Genomic DNA, 22,150 nt, shown 5'->3' on the forward strand with positions numbered 1-22,150 from the left:
AATTAAATTTAATTAAATTAAAAATAACTGGTTGGTCATTTCATTAAATCAAAATAAAAATTAACTAGGTGGAGAAATAGTCAAGTATAACACAGCCCTGTGGGAAAGACTGGTTTGGGATTGAATTTTGTACATTCAAGCTATGCTAAACAATTTTAAAAATTTTTTTATGTTATAAAAATTAGGGGTATGAATTAAAGCTATAAGAAACAATCAATTTTATGTTTTAAATATTAGTGGCAGAAATAAATATGTAAAAAATAATATTGGCTTACATTAATAATAAAATAGTAAAAATTAGTCAATAATAAAGTTAGCTTACCCTAAAAATTAGTACAGAGTCATTCAATATACAAACTATTTTCACATATGCAACCTCATTTAGTCTTCACAACTCTTGAGAAATACCAGCCCCAGTTGACAAATGAGAAAATCAAGGATAATAGAACTGTGATTTGCCCAGAAAGACAACCCTAGCTAGTGACAAAGACAAAACCCTGAACCTAAGTTTTCTAAAGTGAGATCTGATGCTCCTTGTACTATATCACTCCTTTTAAAAAATGCAGAATTATTTTCCTTCTAAGCAGCATAAGCAAAACCAGTCTGTATCAATATGTACAGCACATGATTTTAGTTGTAGCATAATGCTAACTAGGAGGTCATGTCTGCAGTCTTTTTTCCATCAAGTTAAAACACAGCTTCATAAAGTTGTCTACAGGTACCACTGAAATTATATATTAAAGCATGTATACTTTAAACAGAGGCTATATAGGCCGAATATGACTTATTTCGTATTCCTCAAGATAGTATAATTTATAAGAAGAAGTGTGTGTATATATATATATGTAGGTCTTCATGCCAAGTTCCTGGCACACAGCCCTCTAAAACCCTTGTAATTTCCAGAGCAAAAGGGTTACTAGGAGGATCTTTCATCCTAATAATTGGTCTTTGATCTTGGTTCTTGACACAGAGCTCCTAATCCCTTAGAATTTCCTGGGTGATAGGAGCATCTTTTGTTCTAATGAGGTGACTCTTACTGGGTTCCTGGATAGCTTCAGGATGGGGGCTGGTCACCAGAAAGAAAACAAACCATGACTACAAGTTTGGAACTTTCAGCCCCATCTCAATTCTCCAGAAAGGTGAGAGGAACTGGAGATTGATAATCAATCACACCTAGATGATGAAGCTTTCATAAAAATCTCTGAACTATGGGGTTTGGAGAGCTTTGGGGTTGCAGAACACATGGATGCATCCCAGAGAGGTTGTGGAATCTCCTCCCCCTTTCCTACATCCCTTTCCCTATGTATATCTTTCTTCTGTATCCCTTGTGATATTCTCTGTAATAAGCTGGTAAACGTCAGTAAACTGTTTCCCTGAGTTCTGTGAGCTGCTCCAGATGAAACCCAGGGAGGCTCAAACTAGTGATCGGCATGTGGAGTGGGGACAGTCTTGTGGGACTGAGCCCTTCACCTGTGGGATCTGATGCTAATTCCAGGTTGATAGCGTCAGAATTGAATTGAAGTAGAGGAAACCCAGCTGGTATCCAGTGGAGAATTGCAGAAAAATCCCATACATCTGGTGTCAGAAAAGTCCTGTGTCAAGTGGTAAGAACATAGTAGGAGAAAATTGTTTTTTTTTTTTCTTTTACACCCCTACTTCCCTTTTTTCTTCTCTAGCTGCTTGGCTTTGGCAATTTCACTCTTTGTTAGCATCTTCAATAAGGGATGTTTACGCCTAGAGGGGAGAGGTAGGACACATCAACCAAACTTGGCTGCTTGTTTGCTGTTTTTGCTTTAAAATTAAAGTTGGAAGGGGAAGAAATTTAAGATTAGCAATTAATGTGCATTTTTGGATAACCTGTGGCTTTCAGTAGTTCGTATCATCACTATTCGTCCCAATGCTCTGTTAGAACCAAGAGTTGGCTGTATGGAATTCTTTTCCATTTGGAATGAGTCACATCAGCATTGTACTTTAGGTGCACACAAACCACAATAGTTAAACATGAACTTCATTTGGCACAGGTACTTTTTTGTAAACATCATGCCATATGCACCCTACCACATAAATAACAATGCCAATTTTCCAAGACTAAGTAAGATGGCACAAGTCTAAAAAAAATAAAAAGAAAAAAAATTAAAAGAATTAGGAAGAAAAGCATGCAGCCTAATTACCAGCTGAAAGTAGACAGGACTGAACAAACGTTGTCACATGCCTTTCTTATCAAATGAAACACCCGAGACACATACAAAAAAAATGTCTGATAATCATCACACCTAGTTTTAATCACATTCAGAGCAATACTTGGATATCTGGTGGTCAGTCAGATGCTCTGCAAAATCTATAATCTAGAATGAACAGGTCTGCATTTCAGAAGTTAGGATGGAGGAATGACAAGAAAAAATAGGTTCTGTATTTATTCAGGGCATGAACTTCATGACTATTCCTTGCTTCCAATTTTTGGATAATTTCAAGACCACAACATTTAACAGTGATTGCTTCTCAGAAAATTAAAATATGCTATTGAAAACTTTTCAAAATTATTCAAGAATAGGTGAAAGTGTGTTTTGTTTCAGAATACAAGCAATTCCCGACTTGAACTACACTAGAGATATGGGCAACTATGATGCTGGTACCCAATGCCCAACCCTTCTCTTGCTGGAGCTTCTGTTAGATCTATAATATATTGTTATGTTTTTCTCCTGTTACTAAAAACAAACAAAAAACCCAAAACAAAACAAATTATGCCTAACGTCTGAGAAGATTATATCCCTAATGTTCCCAAATCCCTTTTCAGCTAGCATAGGATTCTGAGTACTAGGTGCTCTTCTTGCCTGATGTAGCATACATATGCAATGAGAAGAGGTGACTAATCTATTTCATTATTGCTTTGGAGTCTACAGTAGTATTTATGTAATAATTCAGCTTTATTCCCTATCAAATATACTTTTGCACTCTGCCAACTTAGCTATCATTCATAAGAAATTTTCTCTGAGAAACACATTTTAACTTAGAAAATAAATAAGACTACATGAAGATTTTTGAGTGGCAAGAGCAAATGTTATTAATAATATCCTAATATGTGTTTTATTTTCCTTAATTTAAGTAGACGGGATGAATAACACAGAATAAAATACCCAAATTTAATTTCAATTTTTGTATTTCAACTACAAAATACCAGAAGTACATATTTTGGAAAAATAATCATCTACTTTGACAAGCTTGCATAAAGAAAAATGCAATGAGATTGTAGAGCAGGAACTGGAAGTCACCTTGCAAAATTCATTGTCTTTTAAGCTGCCTGAGAGAACCTTAACTTTTCTATAAAAATGGACTCCCAAAATCCAATACACAATTCTCTGAGAACATGCAAGGGACTAGTGAAATGCCACAGAGTTATGAGTGTACTAAATTAATAAGTTAGCACCCAACACGCAGAGCTACAATGACATCATCCTTTGGGAAAAGGTTTACCGACAAATTCCACACCACTGCTTCAAGTCCATTCATTTCCAAGTTCAGGCAGTGGCTTCTGTGGTCATCAAGTTGAACAGAAAACACAATTTTTCCTCATCCTTTCAAGTTGTAGTTTTGTCCCACATCCAACAGAAAGAAAGGTATTAGACTCCCTGCTGAAAACAAGCATAGGCTTTGCAGTTTTCAATATACTTTCTGTATTTCCAAAAGTGACTCCTTTTTATCTGGAATTGCTTGTTAAAATTACTGCAAACTTTTAATTTTCTTCCTGGTGTTTGTTTTGTTTTGTTTTCATGATTACTTAAGCATTATACCAAACTGGAGAAATACAAGTTTGCAGTAAATCTGTGATTGTTATCATAATAGCTTTAGCAATTTAATCTAGGTAAAAGCCAACTGGAAGCCTCAGTGGCAGGTTTAAAATATAGAAACAAAAATACAAACAAAAAATCATAGAAACTATTTAGCCAAATTCAATCTCTACGCTCAAGTGAGAGAAAATAAGAGTCATTTGAAAATATGCGAAATATTGCTCTAAGGAAAAATTAAGTTTCCCATTAAGACTTAAGAGAAATGCTTTGGAATCTTAAAGTCACTGTAGACCATAGTGGCCTTCTTGTTATTTGCATTCTGACACTCAGATATAATAATTGAGTGATAAATGTAGGCAACTCCTAATTCTGACATTGCAGTTCACTTTCCACTGGAGAATATTTTATTATTTTAAATATAATTATATTAAATTGTATTAACATATAACTCGATTAATATATAAGTGTAATTAATATAACTATATATTGATAAATTGTATACATTAATATCAATATATAATTTATATAAAATAATACATTAATATAATATATAATAATATAACTATATAAAATATAAATATACTAATTATATATTACATATCAATGTAATTCCAGGTCAATGTAATTGATATGTAATATATAATAAATTGATATAGTTACATAATTATAAAAATTATAATTTTAATGCTTTCAAGTAAAAAAATCTTCTTGTAGTTTATTCTAATCCTTAAATTGGTCTTGAAATAGAATACAGTTGTCCATACATCATTTTTGCCAACTGCCTTTCCAGTAGTTTAACTGAGAAGCTTTAAAAACACGTAAAAATTTAAAAACTTAAAAATTAAAAGCTAAGCCCTCTAAAGCATTATTCTGAGAGGACTATATCTCCATCTGTAAACTTTTTTTAAGACCACCTTTCACCCTCCTCACTGCCACCTCCTTAGTTCAATCAACATCTTTTCCCATATGGATTAATATATTAACATGCTTGTGAGGTGTTTCCTCCACCCAGTTCTCTGATTCTGTAACAACAACAATTCAATTCAATTCTACAGGAGTCCAGACCTACAGATTCAGTCCACAGGACAGCTTCCAGGTCAGACACCAGTAGCAAATGGCATGCTGTGCTGCCCACGTTTCTGCCTTGCCAACTGCAAATTCAGGGATTCCCAGGACCTCTCCTCAGATTGGTTAACTCCCTAGAAGGATTCACAGAACTCTGGAATGCATTCTCCTTACTAATGCTGGTCTATTATAAAGGATATAATTTAGGAACAGCCAAATGGAAGAGATGCATTCTGGTATGCATAGAAGTAGGGGGTATGGAGCTTCTATGTTCCACAGCTTCCCCCAGCATACTACCCTCCCACCACCATTATTCCCCAACCCAGAAGCTCTCTGAACTCCATTGTTTAGGGGATTTTATGGAGTTTTCATTAAGTAGGCCTGACTGATTAAATAATTGGCCATTGGTGATTAAACTCAACCTCTGACCATTCTTCCCTCCCCAGAGTCCTGGGAGTGAGGCTGAAGGTTCCAATCTGCTAATCACATGGTTGGTTTCTCTGGCTATTAGCCCCCATCTTGAAGTTATCTACCAGCCCACCAGTAGTCACCTCATTAGCATAAACTCAGGCATGGTTGAAAGGGGCTTGTTATGAATAACAGAAGACATTCCCATCACTCAGAAAAGCCTAAGGATTCTAGGAGCTCTGGGCCAAGAACCGGGGTCAAAGACCAAATATATTTTTGTATTATGCCACATTTTTCACTGGTCTTCTACTTCAGCTTCTACCTTCTGAATGGCAGCCAGCATCACATCATGCTTGTTTGTCTTTGGCTTAAATCTTTCAGTGGCTGCCTACCGAATTTAGAATGTTACCATGACCTATAGAGTCCTACATGATCTTGCTGCCTCTTATCTCGCTAACCTCACTTCTTTCCCCTTCTCTCCTTCCTGCAGTCCCCCAGGCACTGCCTCATCTGTATTCCTTGAACATGCCAAAATCTGTTCCACCCAAATCTTTGCCACTGTTGTGCCCTTTGCCTTCATTAATCTTTCCACTTTTCTTTACATAGCTGATTTATTTTCATCATTCAGAGTTCAGCTTAAATGTCACCTCCTCAGAGAGTTCTTGAATCAGCCTCTTTAGAACACCTCCCACTCCCTGCTCTGGCTCCATCATCTATTCTCTATTATGAGTTTCTTTTGCTACATTGATTGCAATCATTCATGGTCTTGTTTTTAATGTACTGATTGGTCATTGGTCTCTTCAATCCCAATTTTTCTAGTCTTGCTGAATTCAAGAAGAAACAAACAAACAAAAAATGGGGGCGAGGTGGAGAAAGGAACGACTAAAATGAAGCTTCCTAAAATAATACAACATATAAAATCTTGGCCACATTTTTACTCCTTTCTCACAAAAACAAAAAAATATCAACTAGCACTGTCTATGAGTTACAAGCCTGATGCCTAAATATTCATTTCACTTTCAATATTTTGACTCCTGTCTCTTCATTCTATTAGTCACCAAGGCCTGTTGATTCTTGTATCCAATTATTCCAACATTTTATGCTTACTCCTGTCCTTCCACACCAACTCCAATCATCCCAGTCAATACATCCCTCCTTCCCTGGATCACTGCAATGCCTCCTAACTGCTCTCTCAGACAAACTGTCAGTATTCGCTAATCCTCTTCCTGACAAATGCTTCTTGTCACTTCTAAACTTTGACTTCACTTTTATTAAAAATCCAGGTTCTATCTTATTGCAGTAGATCCTCAAACATGGGATTATTTTCAATGCATTTTTTCCATCTAAAGCAGTCAATATTATTTCCCACTACTTCTTTAAACAAGTCTTCTTTAAACAATTTCTTTAAACAAGTCTACTCCAACACTTACCTTTCTATCCCCAAAATAAATCCAGCTCATTCCCCTTCTTGGATTTTTGCTTAGTCATGCCACAGACTGGGAGGCTTTTTCCCCTTCCTCAGTCTAAATCAAAACATCTTCAGCCGGGCGCCATGGCTCACGCCTGTAATCCCAGCACTTTGGGAGACCAAGGCGGGTGGATCACGAGATCAGGAGATCGAGACCATCCTGGCTAACATGGTGAAACCCTGTCTCTACTAAAAATACAAAAAACTAGCCAGGCGAGGTGGCGGGCGCCTGTAGTCCCAGTTACTCAGGAGGCTGAGGCAGGAGAATGGAATGAACTGGGGAGGCGGAGCTTGCAGTGAGCCGAGATCGCGCCACTGCACTCCAGTCTGGGAGACACAGCAAGACTCCGTTTCAAAAAAAAAAAGAAACATTTTCTTCAAGGCACAGTTCAAATCCAACTTCTCCACTTAAGACTCTCAGTTTCAGCCCATGTGTTCTTCGCTTTTTCTCAATTCTCATAGCACTGAAACTCCTGTTCTATGTTACATTTGATTATCCAAGACTTATTTTTGTTATTCTTCAGTCATTTCATATGTGTAAATGTTGTCTCCCAAATGAGACTGCAAGCAGGGACTATGTCCTTACGTCCTTTGTAATCCTGGCAGCAGGAGAAGTAGCACAGATCAGCAGGAGCTTCTTACCTTGACTTACAGATTAAAATGATCCTGACGATGACTCCCGTCAACTCCAAGCAGCCATTCTAGATAACTGGCACTAGCCAAACAGAGCACACTGTCTCTTACCCCTGGTCTTTTCCACATGAGCTCCCTATGCCTGCAAGGCTCCCTTTCCAACTTTCTTCACCTGGCAAATTCCTAATTCTATCCAGTCAACTGGGACAATGCCTACTAAGGAAAAGGTACCATCCCTCGCCTCTTTCTCACTCACCTACCCACCCAATATCTGTGTAAAGTGTTGCATCAATACATTCCCATTAAATGCTCTTAACTCACAACTCCTGGCACACTGTATTGTAAATGTGTATTTATCCACACTTCTCCCTGACTGATCTATGTACAACTTAAAACCATGGAATTTATTTTTTATCTTTATAGCAATAGAGCGATAGTGTTTTATTATTTGTTGAATTAATATATAGACAAACAGACTGGCAATGAAATATGTTGAAAGGGCTAATAACTTAGCCTCACAGGTATCAATATGGTGTTATGTAATTTCCAATAAGTCATAGTTCAGACCATATAGAATGCCTATTTGTTTTCAGTTTCAAAAATAATTATTATGCACCCAATATATATCAGGCATTTGGAGATGCAGGCAAGACCCAAATGATTAAAAATCCCTAACTTCATAGAGCTTGCATTTTACAAGGAAAAATCAGCAAGGGACTATGGCTTTTGCTCTGACTGAGTTGGAAACCACAGAAGATTTCTGAGCAGAAGGTTGCTGCAACGCTGTTGGCATGCGATGATGCTACTTTGGACAAAAATGGTGGCAACTTGAATGCTGAGCAGTGGTTAAAGCATGAATCTAATATAAAGGCAAAGCCAACAGGACTGGTATATGGAATGGAAGTGGCATATGAGAGAAAAGGAATGGTCAAGAATGGATTTCAGTCTGTGCAACTACGGAAGAGGATTTGTGAAGAATTTGGAAGGGTATAACTTTGGAAAGGGTGTTTAGATATATGAACAGATATTCTAAAATTTGGTCTTAAATTTTAATATTTTATTTTGTATTACACCCCTTGGGCATATTTCCAAGGAATAGTGAGGATTATGTTTGCTTCTTAGAAAAATTGATGAAATTGAACAGAAAATCCTTGGACAACTGTGGCCAACTCAGTTCCGTGAAGCACTGCCTGTACCAGGAACCCTCTAAAAGCCACTGCAATTTATTTTTCAAAACTCTCCCAACTTCTAATGTCATTTTAAAATGTCTTATGTAATGCAGCTATTACTAAAAGTCATAATTTCTATGATTGCTAAAAATCACTTCAAAGCTCACACAATTATTATCATTAGCAATTTTATTAATTATACTTTGAATTTTATGGAATAATGACTTTGATGTCAAATGCACACTTAGAAAAGAGGACAAATTTTTTCTCTTGCCCTAGACCACCATAACCTAGTCCAAGATTAGAGGACATGGTGTTGACCACAAGAGTAAAAGACCATGCAGTAAAAAGTCCTCATATGGGTCACCCGGAGTGATTTAATCCACTGAAGACTAAAGCCTGAGATAGAAGAGTAGAATATCTGGGCTGTCAGGCAGCTACCTAAAAAGCCTAAATGATCAGCTACTGTGCTTAATGGCTATAATTTGGAGTAAGGCTGGTAATAATGGTTTATATTTTTTCATGTGTTGAAGTGTATGTCTGCAAAACTTACTGTATTTGGGGATTCAAAAAATGAGACTGTTTATAAACATACAGGGCAACAGTAAGTCTGTATAATGACTGAGTCTCCTGCAAAATAATTTAGTGGTGGTCATGATGAGTTATAACTTAGACTTTTGAATTTTCATTGGCAGAAACAAACCATTCTCACTCAGTCTGTGAGCTTTTTTTCTTCTAGACTCTAAGTAGTTTACACAATAAATAGTTATTTCCATAGTAGAAATGGCCAAGATGTCTAAGCCCCAAACTTAACCTGTTATTATGGTTAGAAATCAAGGTTGCCATTCTTCCAGATTTTCACAGCCACACAACTTTTGACCTAGCTGATGGAAATGTAAGAGTAAACATAGTTTCTTGACCTCTCAAAAAAGGCAAAAAATCAGCATGCTAAAGTATGTATTTTGCTGGCATGCGATCCAGTGCAAAGAGGCACTACAGTGGATTCATATAACGATAGAACAGTACAAATACCTGTAGAAAAACTTTTAAGTGAGAGTTCATCCATAAATTTTCCATGTTCTCCTATTTAGTACTTTGATATAATCTGCTGACATGAAAACATTATACATGTCATAATTTATGAATGATATCACAAAAATAAGATTGAAACTTTCAGGATTTCAACTTATTCCAAAGGTATGTGGAAAGAAAGAACTCCCTTTTTTAAACATATTTTCTCACACCTGAAATTCCTTCATAACTATGATGAGTCCATTTCCTTCTCTTTCTTAAAAAATACACTTTAAATGCATCTCTTTCCATTAGCAAGCAGCTTTTCTCATTCTCACAGAATGACAAACATGGCTTTCACTATGAGATCTGTGTTTAGGTTTCCTGAATAGCTTTTGGGCACTGAATTACAAACTAGCAGAGAGGACATCTACATGTACCCATTCTGCTGCTTTAGAAGATACCAAGCATACGTGTGGGTGAGTTGAAAAAAGAGACCACGTTCATTATGCAACCCTTTCAACATTATAACAAACAACGCGATTTAAAAAAATCATCAGGGGCCTAAATTTTCATACTTTTTATAATCCTCACATTTCAGTGTTAAATTTTTATATATTTATGCTACTAGCAAAATATAATGTATAAAAAACAAGTCCTGAAGTAATCATCACAAATGACCATATTAACAGGCACAATCTGTTAAAATGTAGAGTTAAAATTTACAAATTCGAAAAGATGATATCATGTAAGAACTTCCATGAAAAGAATGTTAAAATTGTATTCAAATCATTTTCTGCTACACAAAAAGTATCAAAAATTCAGGAAAATTAAAAACTAATTGTCTAAAGAAATAATCATTTTAAGCTGTTTCTTGACATTACTACCATTAGTTAAATGACTGAACTGCACTGCTCCTGTTTCACATGTATTTTAAAGTCAACTCAGTATTCTAAAATAACAACGAATTCATTTCCATTATTCCTTTGTTTAAACCTTTAAACCCCCTTTGCACAATCAATTTACTATGATCTAGTTTTTCTATCTTAAGTAAAATGATTTTTGACCAACTATGCAAAAAATTCAAACAAATGGATTTTATCTCACAAACTGTACCAAAACAAAAAACAAAAATAAGTTGTCTCCTACCTATGGTTGTAATAACAGTGCCAGCAAAGAAGAAGGAACTTCCCAAATCCCAGTGACTGATTTGATTGGAGGTGTTTCCTAAAGGTATAATCCCTGCATTTATTGCTGCCACTATTTGCTGCAAGTTTAAAAAGAAATTTATCAGTACACATGAATCACACAGAGGCATCAAACAGCATATTTTCCACCCCAGAAATGACTTATTTGACAAAGAGAATCAACTCTAAGCTTTTGTTTTTCCATTTAAAATGTATACTATAGCTTAAAACTTTATACTGAAGAATTTAATACCACTTAAGTTATAAGAAACTGACATGTGATATCAAGTGAATTGATTGGCATGAAGGTTATAATATTGTACCAACATGCATTCATATTGTCATCCATTAACATATTTAATTACTTATTTGAATTAACAACTAAATATAACAATGTTCTCTAGTAAGCACCACAGCGTAAAAATAGCAGGTTGTAAACTATAGTTACAATAATACATAATAGCTTCATCAGAAAGAAAGTATTTCCCAAGTGCTGCTCATTTCAAATGTTAAATATATGATCCAAGTCTGGGTTGGCTATAACTGTACCAAGCCTATATCAAAAAGAGCTAAGGATGAAAAGGAAAGGCAACAGGACTTCACTTTCAAGCTTGAGGCAGTCCATGTAGATCTAGACTCTTAGAATTTCTACAGAGTTTAGTAAATTCTATGACAATGAGAATCACCAAAGCTCTGTAGATGACAATCTGTCAGCAATATTACATAAAGACCACTAAGATCTATTGCTGAGAATGTTGAGTAGTACTAAGAGAAAGACAGAAAGATGACATTATAATCCCTTCTTCAATCATCACATGTTGGGAGGTGGGGGTTGGAGGAGAAGAAGCACAAAAGATAAGACAATATGTTAGGAGAAAATGTATAGTAGAAGACAGACAGATTACAGGGAATGATGTTTTGGTTGGAAATATAGCTTTGGAGATCTTTACTACTTAATTTTCAAATTATAGAATTGGAAGAAACAACATTTGATAAGGAAATTAAAGGCCAAGAGAAGAAAAGTGGTTGGTTTAAGGTTACATAGTTTACTGGCAAATGGATAATAAGTACACTCTGAAAATGGGGTACGACTCAAGGAAGCCACTGGCGTATGGAAAAAAACAGGTAACCCATAGCTGAAATGTAATATAAAATCTCATTTCAGAACTGTTATGAAACATGTCTGATGTCTTAATCTATGAATTAAAAAGTCAATAGTTCTGTGTAAAATTAATTAAATTGCATTGCTTTTATTTACTTTAGCAGTGATATATAATCTTTGTAAAAAAAAAAAATAAGAAAATACAAAAAGGAATAAAGAGGATAATAAAAACTATCCATAATTGCAGAATCCAGAGATAACCACTTTTAATGTATTACATTATCTACCCCTGGTAGTTTTATATCCTCTTTTACATAGTTGTATTTTCTACTCTTAGTTAATACTATTCCACATGCAGGTTTTTTTGTCATTTCCATATTTATTTAATCATTGCTCAAGATATAGATATATATGTTGTCCTAAAATTTGAATTAATATAAAATTTGCTGTTGTGAACATATTTATGTATAAATGTTTTCCTATTTCTGAACATTTCCCCAGGAGAGATTGCTAGGAATAAATTTGCCACGTTAAAGATTATGAATGTTTTCGGTGGGGCACGGTGGCTCACGCCTGTAATCCCAGCACTTTGGGAGGCCAAGGCGGGCGGATCACGACGTCAAGAGATGAGACCATCCTGGCTAACACGGTGAAACCCCATCTCTACTAAAAATACAAAACAAATTAGCCGGGCTTGGTGGCGGGCTCCTGTACTCCCAGCTACTCGGGAGGCAGAGGCAGGAGAATGGCGTGAACCCGGGAGGTGGAGCTTGCAGTGAGCCGAGTTCGCGGCGCTGCACTCCAGCCTAGGCGACAGAGGGAGACTCCGTCGTCAAAAAAAACAAAAACAAAAACAAAACAAAAAAAAGATTGTGAATGTTTTAAAGCATTTGATGTATAGTAGCAAATACCTATCTTAGAAGGTTGTTTCAATTTACAACTGCCCCCCCAACAATTTACAAATGCTTAGCAATATTTTTAATATTAATGACATTTATCTTTAATGAAATGATAAAATATATTTCCACTTATATAACCCTTATCATAATACTGAACATGAATTACTCCTTTATCTAATATTAAATGCACACAAATATATACCTATACACACATATGCACAACACACAGTGAAGTTTGAGTTAGTTAATTCTATTCATCTGACTCTGTGTTGTAACTATAATATCAGATAAGGCAGGTCTCCCTTCATTATCTTTCTTTTAAATGTTTTTGTAGTTATTGCTCTGTTATTCGTATATAAACTTTAGAATTTAAATCTTATAAAAATTTTTATTTTCATAGATTTGACATATTTCCATTGAAATTTGTTATTTAACATATTTCCATTGAAATTTTAATGGAAATATGCTAAATACTTCACATACATTAAATGTTTGAAAATAGATGAAATCTATAAATTAAAAAGTAAACACTATTATAATACTCAAACTTCATACCAAGGAAGATGGTATGAATCCCTATTTATTGAGTCCCCTATACTATACTGATTATATATTCCACATAGATCCATAAGGTTATTCCCAAATATTTCACTTTTTCCACTTTGAATTATAATTGGTTATTGCTGTTGTATATATACATAAATACATATTACCAATCCTCTGCACCAGCAATTCTCAAAGTTTTTATCTTAAAATAGTTTACGGTCTCAAAAATTAATGAAGATGTCAAAGATCTTCTGTTTGTGTCGGTTATAACTATTCACATTTCCTGTATTGGTTTGAATTTCTGGTTTTTAAAATGTTCATGTAAAAATATCAAGAAAGTCAACCTAAGTGATCTATTTCTACAATAAATAATTATGTCTTCTAAAACAAAATACATAGTGAGAAGAGATGCAGTTTTACAATTTTATAAATCTCTTTTAATATCTGGCTTAATAGAAAACAGATGTATTTTAATATGTTTCTGCTTTCAATCTGTTGGAATAGCACATCACATAGCCGCTGGAAGACTTCATTGTAAACTCAGAAAGTGAGACACATTATGATGTATTTTTTATATTGAAAAGACAAAAACATATTAGTACTATAGAGAAAATATCTTTGGCCAAGTGTGGTGGTTCCTGCCTTTAATCCCAGCACTTTGGGAGAATGAGGCAGGTGAATTACTTGAGCTCAGGAGTTGGAGACTAGCCTGGGCAATACAGTGAAATCCCATCTCTACAAGAAATACAAAAATTAGCTGGGCCTGGTGGCATAATCCCAGGTACTAGGGAGGCTGAGGTGGAGAATCGTTTGAGCCTGGGAGGTCAAGGGGACAGTGAGTTGTGATCATGCCACGGCTCTCTAGTCTGGGTGACAGAGCAAAACCCTGTCTCAAAAAATAAATAAATAAAATAACTCTGATCTTAACAAACCTCTGAGGGGGCCTTGAGGACCACATTTTGAAAACAACTGTTCTATACTGAACTTGTTATTTTTGTTTGTTTGTTTGATTTCGGTTTTTACCTGGAAAACCAAAGTAAGCAAACTTATCACTTAGAAATAATGGTATTTTGTCTCCACATCTTTCAATAGCTATGTATTATTGATTTTCATCTCTTATTGGACTGAACAGTCTTTCTAGAGCTAAGTTAAATAAGAATAATGACAACAGATTCTTTATTTTTGTCACATAAAATCATCAACGGTTTAAGCGTTTAATCATTAAATATATTGGCCATTGGCAAGAAAATGGCATTTAATTAAATAAAATATGACAACAAGCAAATAAAAAAGACATAAAACTTTAAAAAACTAAAAAAGAATTTGGAAAATATTTTAAGATAGCAATAAACATACAGGAGATAGAACAGAGGTAATAAGTGAAGAAATATAAAATGGTTCAATTTTGGCATAAATCAAATAAAGTTATTGGTTCATATACTCTAATCTAGTGAATTCATAGGCTATGTAGCTTAAAAATATGTATCAAGGCTTCATAAATCTGAAAGAGTTGCTTGTGATAATCATGCTGTTATCTAGTTACTCTGGAGGGAATGGCTTCACAGTTAATATACATGGAAATGCCACAGATTCATGTGCACAAAAACAATTAGGCACAGGAACAAGGGCGTCTAGGCTTGTAACTCTCAGGAAGAACTAAACATTTCCAGTAAAAATCAGGGAAGGGGAATTTGGACAGATTATAATTGAATCAAAAGTATATTTTTAGATTTTACATACATTTCTTCAACACATTCATTTATTCAAAAATATTTAGCAGTTGTAAATGGTACTAAGTGATGGGGAAGCAACAGAAAAGAAGAAACATACACGGTGTTGTAGATGAGAAAAGATAAGGTAAGCCTTCAGACTCTGCCCCCATTAACTAAAATTATTTTATTGATATAGCAATTGATTTAATATAGTCTTCATAACCAGCACTATGATTTTAGCTTATTCTTTTTCTCATCAATAATGAATTACAACATCACCCAGACACTTGGATAAAGTCCACAAATTATTAAAATTCAAAAGAAGCAAATGCAGACCTATAATCAGAAACAGTAGTGTCTGGCAACATGTGGGTTGTAAATAATTATCACAAGAGCTGTAATTATTGAAACAGAGGTTTGAGATAGAGCTAAGGGTATGTCAAATCACTATGAGAATGAGTCTACCATGAGGTCTTTTCTCTAGAATATTCTTGTAAGTCTATTTTGTCTTGGTGTCTTGGTCAACATCCACAGGAAATTGGATGTCCTTTCCCACTCACTGACGTAGAGCTAAGAATCTCTGAAATTTCAACATCAGTTCAGGTCATCAGAGTACTTTTCCAATGCCTTCATGAGAACTGTTTCTGGGTGTGCCACATTATGTGGCTAAAGTAACATAACCACTGAATAGATAATAAAATTTCACTTTTTCATTAAAAGCAACTTTTCTGTACAATCAAGTCATGTTGACAACTTATGAATACATTGAATGGTTTAGGTTAAGATAAGCAAAGATGGAATCCTACGTATTTCATTCTAATATATGATTACCTGAAGTGCTGATTAATAAGAAAGGGCTTCCAAACTTAAAACCTGCCATAGAAACAGTAAAAGATAATCTTGATTGGATTCACATTTAATTTTGCTCCTCAGTTTATAGACAAGCATAGTATGTACACTAAGGAAAATTAGTTGAATATATGCTTCCACTTAAGAGTGTAGCATTAAACTTAAGAAATAGAGCTCTAGGAGGTTTATACTCATACACATGATAAAGATAATTAGGGAAAATCTTGGTTTCCATGACAATGGTGGCTTTAGAATCAAAGTTCACAGAGTTCTACTGTGAATTTGTGGATTCTTGAATTGTAAATGCTGATGTCTCAATGCCATCTGGCATTTTGGATCTTTATTCAGCTTTAACACCAAACAATGATAAGACACACTTATTTGTAAGTATATGGGACTAGTACAGACTTGGCATTCAAGGAAGTGACTGACAATCATGAAAATGTTTCTGTCAGTCCAATTCCAAGGAACAGCTTTTCGTGTGCTATAAAGTACTAGAATGGCCATGTTTTCATTAAAGAAAAAGATATAGGGAATTTAGCAATTTTGGAAAAGCCTGAAGAATGTATTGCTTTCAGAGTAGGCTATATTGTGGATCTTAAAATACAAATAGCACCAGAAGTTCTGATTTTACTTATTTTTCCTACACAGAGATGTTTATGTTCATCAAAACAACACAGAATGTTTTGAACAAATTCCTCCTCTGTTACATCATAATCAGGATTCCATTAAAATATGCTGTCACACCTATCATCCTGAAAGTAGAATCACAGTAATAATTTGAACACTTTTAAGTGATAAAAAAATTCTGAACTGCAGGTACAAGGGATTAACACCTAATTAGTTTATACCAATGATGTATGTATAACTGGTTCCATGCCAACTTATTTCAATTGGATATTTAAGATTGTTTCCACTTTTTCTCCTTTTTAAAAAAGACATAGTTTCCAATAAATTGTACAATGACAAAATCGGCTTATAATTATATGGACATATATACAGTTACACAGCTCCTCAAACAGTAACAAGTATTGTCTTGCCAAATTTCTAGTAGTTGCAATTATAGATCTTTATTTGTGACCCTTTCTTTGGGTGCTAAACCAGTTTCCACCCTGAGAAGAAACTAGTCTTTAGGGAAGGAATCCAATCACACATCCACAACACTGCATCTGACCATTTCAACCCATGTAAGCAAGATTATTTTTAAAAACTTGAAGAATGTGGGATGAGGAAAGTAAAATAATAAATGATGCTCTCATTGCCAAAAGACTTTGTGGGAAGATAATGGTAGGTATCATTACGACTTACAGTTGCACCACAAAAATAATCATCACCCATCAATAATACACAGTCATGTGTGAGTATTGTTGCCAAAGTCTACAGGATCCTCATGCATCTCATTCTTAACCTCTGACTATGTGTCAACATTATGATTACCTTATTCCAGATGATGTGAACTGTTTTGAATGGTCCTGCTATTAAAACTAGAGAGTATCTCAACATGGCCCTTACTCTCACAGGCTCAGAATTTCACAGACAACACTGGTGGAGCCTAGGTAACCTTGACTGGCATGTCTGAAACAATGAGGAACCACACTGGATTATCCATTTTCTAAGTAAGTTTAAAATATACTGGACATATATGTCTGGAATGTTATGTTATTTATGGACATGATTTATACAAGACACTCTTCCTCTAACATCAGTAACACGTGGCAGTCTTAATGATTGGGCTGCTTCTTGGGCCATTTTACATATCAAATTAGGTTCCACTAAGGGGCAGCAGGATACCAGACCCATCTTCTTTACCTCTTTGTCCTTTCATGATATTCTGGAAACTAAAGTATGTCATTGGGTTCCTTGCGTGAAATAATATTCCTGTCAAGTGCCACTAGGACCTTTAATAATCACACAAGAGAGCAAACAACTTCTTGAAAACCGCACTACACTAGCATATTGCTCTTCAAGAATATTCCATGAGCAGTTCTCAGTTAATGCTAACACTAAGCTGAAGCATATAAAATTGCCAATATCTGAGCATTTGGTGCATGCAAAATGGCAATTAAATATGAGCATGCAAAAGAGTAAATAGTACTTGTGTCTTGATCAAAAGTGTGTAATAACTTACTAAATTTCACTGCAGTGTGATATTTATTAGTGCAGAATTAACGCTAATTACCATGAACAGGAAGGACATTGTTACTAGCAAATCAATCGATTAGGCTCTCTTTACAGTTCTACAGCGAAGGATACATATTTATTAAAGGAAAACCCTTTATTACTTAGAATGTTATTCTGAGAAAACATAGACTGATTGTTGAATCCTTATTGGAAATTCAAGTTGTATTCCATTTTTGCACACATCTGAGAAAACCAGAGATACTATTTAGCATTTAAGATAATTAAAATTTATAGAAGTTAATTCATACATCCACGATTTGATATCAAATTTTGTGACTCATTACATGAAACTAGTTTTTCCGAAATTCTGTAGTAATATGGACATGGTACTTGTTTTATTTTTTTCTAGGAAAAATACAGGCATCCGCCTAAATATAAAATGCAGAAATCACAGAGTTATATTCCACAATTAAATGAAATGTTATAGAGTATTGACATATATTAGATTTTCAAAACCTAGCATCAATAATCTTTTTTCTTTTATAAAAATACATTTCTGATTTCATCTGGAGAAAAAAGATGGAGTAGTACTTTGCATATTTTATACAAAACATAGGGGTTAAATCATACTATATTTAGCGACTGATAAGCATACTTTCAAGATTCCCCCCCAGTATATTTTGTAAGGAAGATTTTGTAAGAAACAATATGCCATAATGATTTTAATCCATTGTTTTTGTTGGAAAAATTATGAGTCAAAATATATTTATTTCACGAAGATTTTTTTTTAATAAAATTTAATTCTTATTACTGAAAAGGGATATTTTCCACAGAAAGCAGTTTCTGCACACCAGACTTTAAGGAAGCACATCTAAAAGTGAATATCTTGCTTACCTTCTCATCTATTTCCTTCTATTTGGGGATTATGCAACTGAGTGTCAAAGCTATTTTTAAACAGACTAATGAAGTGTACAGCTTTTTTCTTGCTCTTTTGAAAGTGTAAATTTACTTTCTATTAGTAGAAACAAAAACTTAAAATTCAAAGCAGGGAACAACAGATTTGAGAGCGGGTATCACTGAAGGGCCAGAAACCAGGAAGCATACTGCTGGGTATTTGGGTTGTCTTTCCTGATCATATCCATTTAGGGAGATTTTTTTAATCATAAAAGTAATATACATATTATTGGACATTTGGAAAAATAATACTAAAGTAAAAAATCAGTCACCGTTCCTAAAACAGTATTTTGCAACATGCATATATTCATGTTTTAATAGTTGTAACAATAAATCTGCTGAAAACTCTTTTCATATAACACAAGCATATTCCAAGGCATTTTGTAGTCTTCAGAGCTATCATTTTTAAGGACTGCAATATCTCACCGAGTAGCTACATTTAACATAGTTTACATAACTATTCCTCTATTATTGAGTAAACCTGTCTAATGTCTAAGGGTAAGTAACCATTAGCTGACTTGTTACAGAGAAGATTTATGTATCAGGCAAGGGCTGAACTGGAAACACTGAAATTCTTTCTTTCATTGAGTCTCAATGAAATGAGCACAGTGGTGTATAGGGGAAAAAAATCATGATGAAGACCCTATGCAACTCTAAAGGAACCAGACTACATATGTGAAGCAAGCACACCGAAGCGGCATTTCCCTGGCGTGCATTTTTCCATGAGTCTTCCTAGATTCCATATTATTGCATGGAATAATATTTTATGGGACTATTAATCTTTGTCTATCTTTCCGGCCACCTTATACCCCATCTCAGCATGAGTGGAAGAAAAAGATTAATAATAATAATAAAAAAGGAAAGCATGAAAAGAAAAGGAGGTAGAAGAAGTCAGAAAGAAACCCAAAGGCAAGGAGAGAGGAAAAAGATCAAGGTTGTTTAGTTTAGTAAGGAAGACACAGTTCTAGGAGAGTAAGATATTTATTGAGGCAGTTCCTTTAAAAGAGGCGGTCTTTAAAATAGGATTTGAGTAGGCAGGAGACTGAGATCAGGGAGACAGTACCTGAGACAATATTTTTGTACCATGTTGCCCAAGGCATGCTACACTAACTCACATTTATTTCCACACTATTTTCCTAAGGCCTGAATTTCTAAACTGATGAGAAGTAAAAGGCTAAAATGTGAAAAAGGATGTTTTTCTCTGTCAATTACACACATCCATAGGGTTCCTAAATTTGGAAAATCTGTTGTTTTTTTCCAATAGAATATCACTAATCTCTGTTCATTTGATTTCCCAGTGCACTTAAGCCTATAGTTCCATAATGGATAGAAGTTTAAACAAAAAGAAAGTGTTTTATACCTATATAAAGGTAATCACAGGGGAAATAGTTATGAAAATTATTCAAGTTTCCACAGAAAGGCAATATTTTTATGTAAGTTTTAAAAACAAAAGGATTTTTTCCTGTTCTTTAAGAATCAGGGTGAGAATTGAAACTAAAAAATCATGGTAACTAAAATATCATAGTGAGGATTGAAAATCTCAAGCTTTGTACACACTACACACACACACACACACACACACACACACACACACCCCTGACAAAGTAACCAGTTAACACAATTTGTATTTGAATAAATCAAACTTCCTACAACCCAAATTAGTCATGAGTAAAGGCACTATACTAAGACATTCCAATAATATCCTGATAGACAGATCCTGTTTCAGGCCCCATAAAATGTGTATTTCTCACTTTGAGTGAGTTGACTCATTGCCATTAATAAGCCTACAAGAAATTTCTGTGCTTTTAGGCTCCAGGTAAAACTTCTTAATATACTGCAGAGGAAGTTTATTAATGACTTGCTAACATTATGCAGAGAAAAGGAAGTCTTGCAAAATTGTTTAATATGTTTGTATTTCTTGGCTCAATGTCACAAAATCAAGACAGCAAAAATAATATATAACTTCCCAAAACATAGTGATTCATACTCATTCTGTCTTAGCTTCTTAGCTTTTTCCAAGGTTCCCCCGCCTTTCTCAATTACACACCCATACACTCACCAGTTATGGCAAATACTGAATTGGTTGAAATCCATTTTGAGAAACAAGAACCTGATAGAATTTCTTGCCCTTTTTGAGCCAACTGGAATAATGGAGCTACCCTTTGACATCTGTCCAGTAGTTATTACACAAAAATGCAATTAAACCCTTCCTTCAGGCACTTCTTTGGCTGGCATGAGTGTGTCACACCACAACCATCGGCGCTGAAAACGAACTTGGCACCTTTCCTCATGTTTTCTACATTAGTCACACACGTATGCTGTATTGTTCGTCTTCATTCACACTAGGATACTAATCTCAACAATGCTTCAGAGCACAGCACCCTATGAAAGGGAAGATGCTTCAAAATTCTCATAAGCATGAGGCTGGTGAGTCTTCTCTCCACTTCATCTGTCTCCTAACTCCCACAGTCCAAGATATGTTTATGTTGGTGAAACACACAGAAAACTTTTAAACCAAGCAGGGAAAGAGAAGAGTAAAAAGTCACAAAAAAGCGACATGCAGTCTCTCGAGGATTCAGAAGAGGAATGGAGGGGAAAGGTTATGGGCATTAGGAGATGACTAAATACACCTGAACCTCACTCACACTTTCATTTTTAATCACTTGCTGTATATCTGTTAGGTCTGTACATCTGTTGGAATTACATACCTGTAGTCCCAGCATTTTGGGAGGCCAAGTTGGGCAGATCATTTGAGGTCAGGAGTTCAAGACGAGTCTGGTCAACATGGGAAAATCCCATCTTTACTAAAAATACAAAAATTATCTGGGCGTGGTGGTGCACACCTGTAATGCCAGCTAACAAGAAGGCTGAGGCATAAGAATCACTTGAACCTGGGAGGAGGAGGTTGCAGTGAGCCGAGATCATGCCATTGCACTCCGGCCTGGCAACAGAACAAGACTTTACCTCAAAAAATAAAAATAAATAATATCTGTTGGGTGTCCTCTAGACAGCTACTTCTCTTTAAGTTAACTATTTGAAACAGCACTGCAAGACCTGAGGGGCTTCACCAGAACCTTGTGAGCATTATGCATATAGTGTTACTTAAGAGGGATCAGATACATACTTATCTTTCATAAAAGCTGAGGCAGAAAGAGGCTAAGTGGGTCACTTGGTCAAAATAAGTAAAATATGCCAAAAGAATAATAACTTGGCAAGCCAGGTTCAGGTCTTGGGGTTGTAT

General features: G+C 35.1%; 1 protein-coding gene across 3 annotated transcripts in view; it reads right to left on the bottom strand.

Moving 5' to 3' along the window:
* The window catches only part of KCNK2 (potassium two pore domain channel subfamily K member 2), a 231,229-nt gene that overhangs the window by 97,537 nt on the left and 111,542 nt on the right, over positions 1-22,150 (bottom strand). For all 3 annotated transcript variants that reach the window (XM_017949549.3, XM_017949550.2, XM_017949548.2), the window contains exon 3: positions 10,689-10,806. In XM_017949549.3, coding sequence (XP_017805038.2) covers positions 10,689-10,806 — 118 coding nt within the window. The remainder of the gene's footprint in view (positions 1-10,688; positions 10,807-22,150) is intronic.

This window comes from Papio anubis, chromosome 1 (genome assembly GCF_008728515.1).
Source record: "Papio anubis isolate 15944 chromosome 1, Panubis1.0, whole genome shotgun sequence".
NCBI lineage: Eukaryota > Metazoa > Chordata > Mammalia > Primates > Cercopithecidae > Papio > Papio anubis.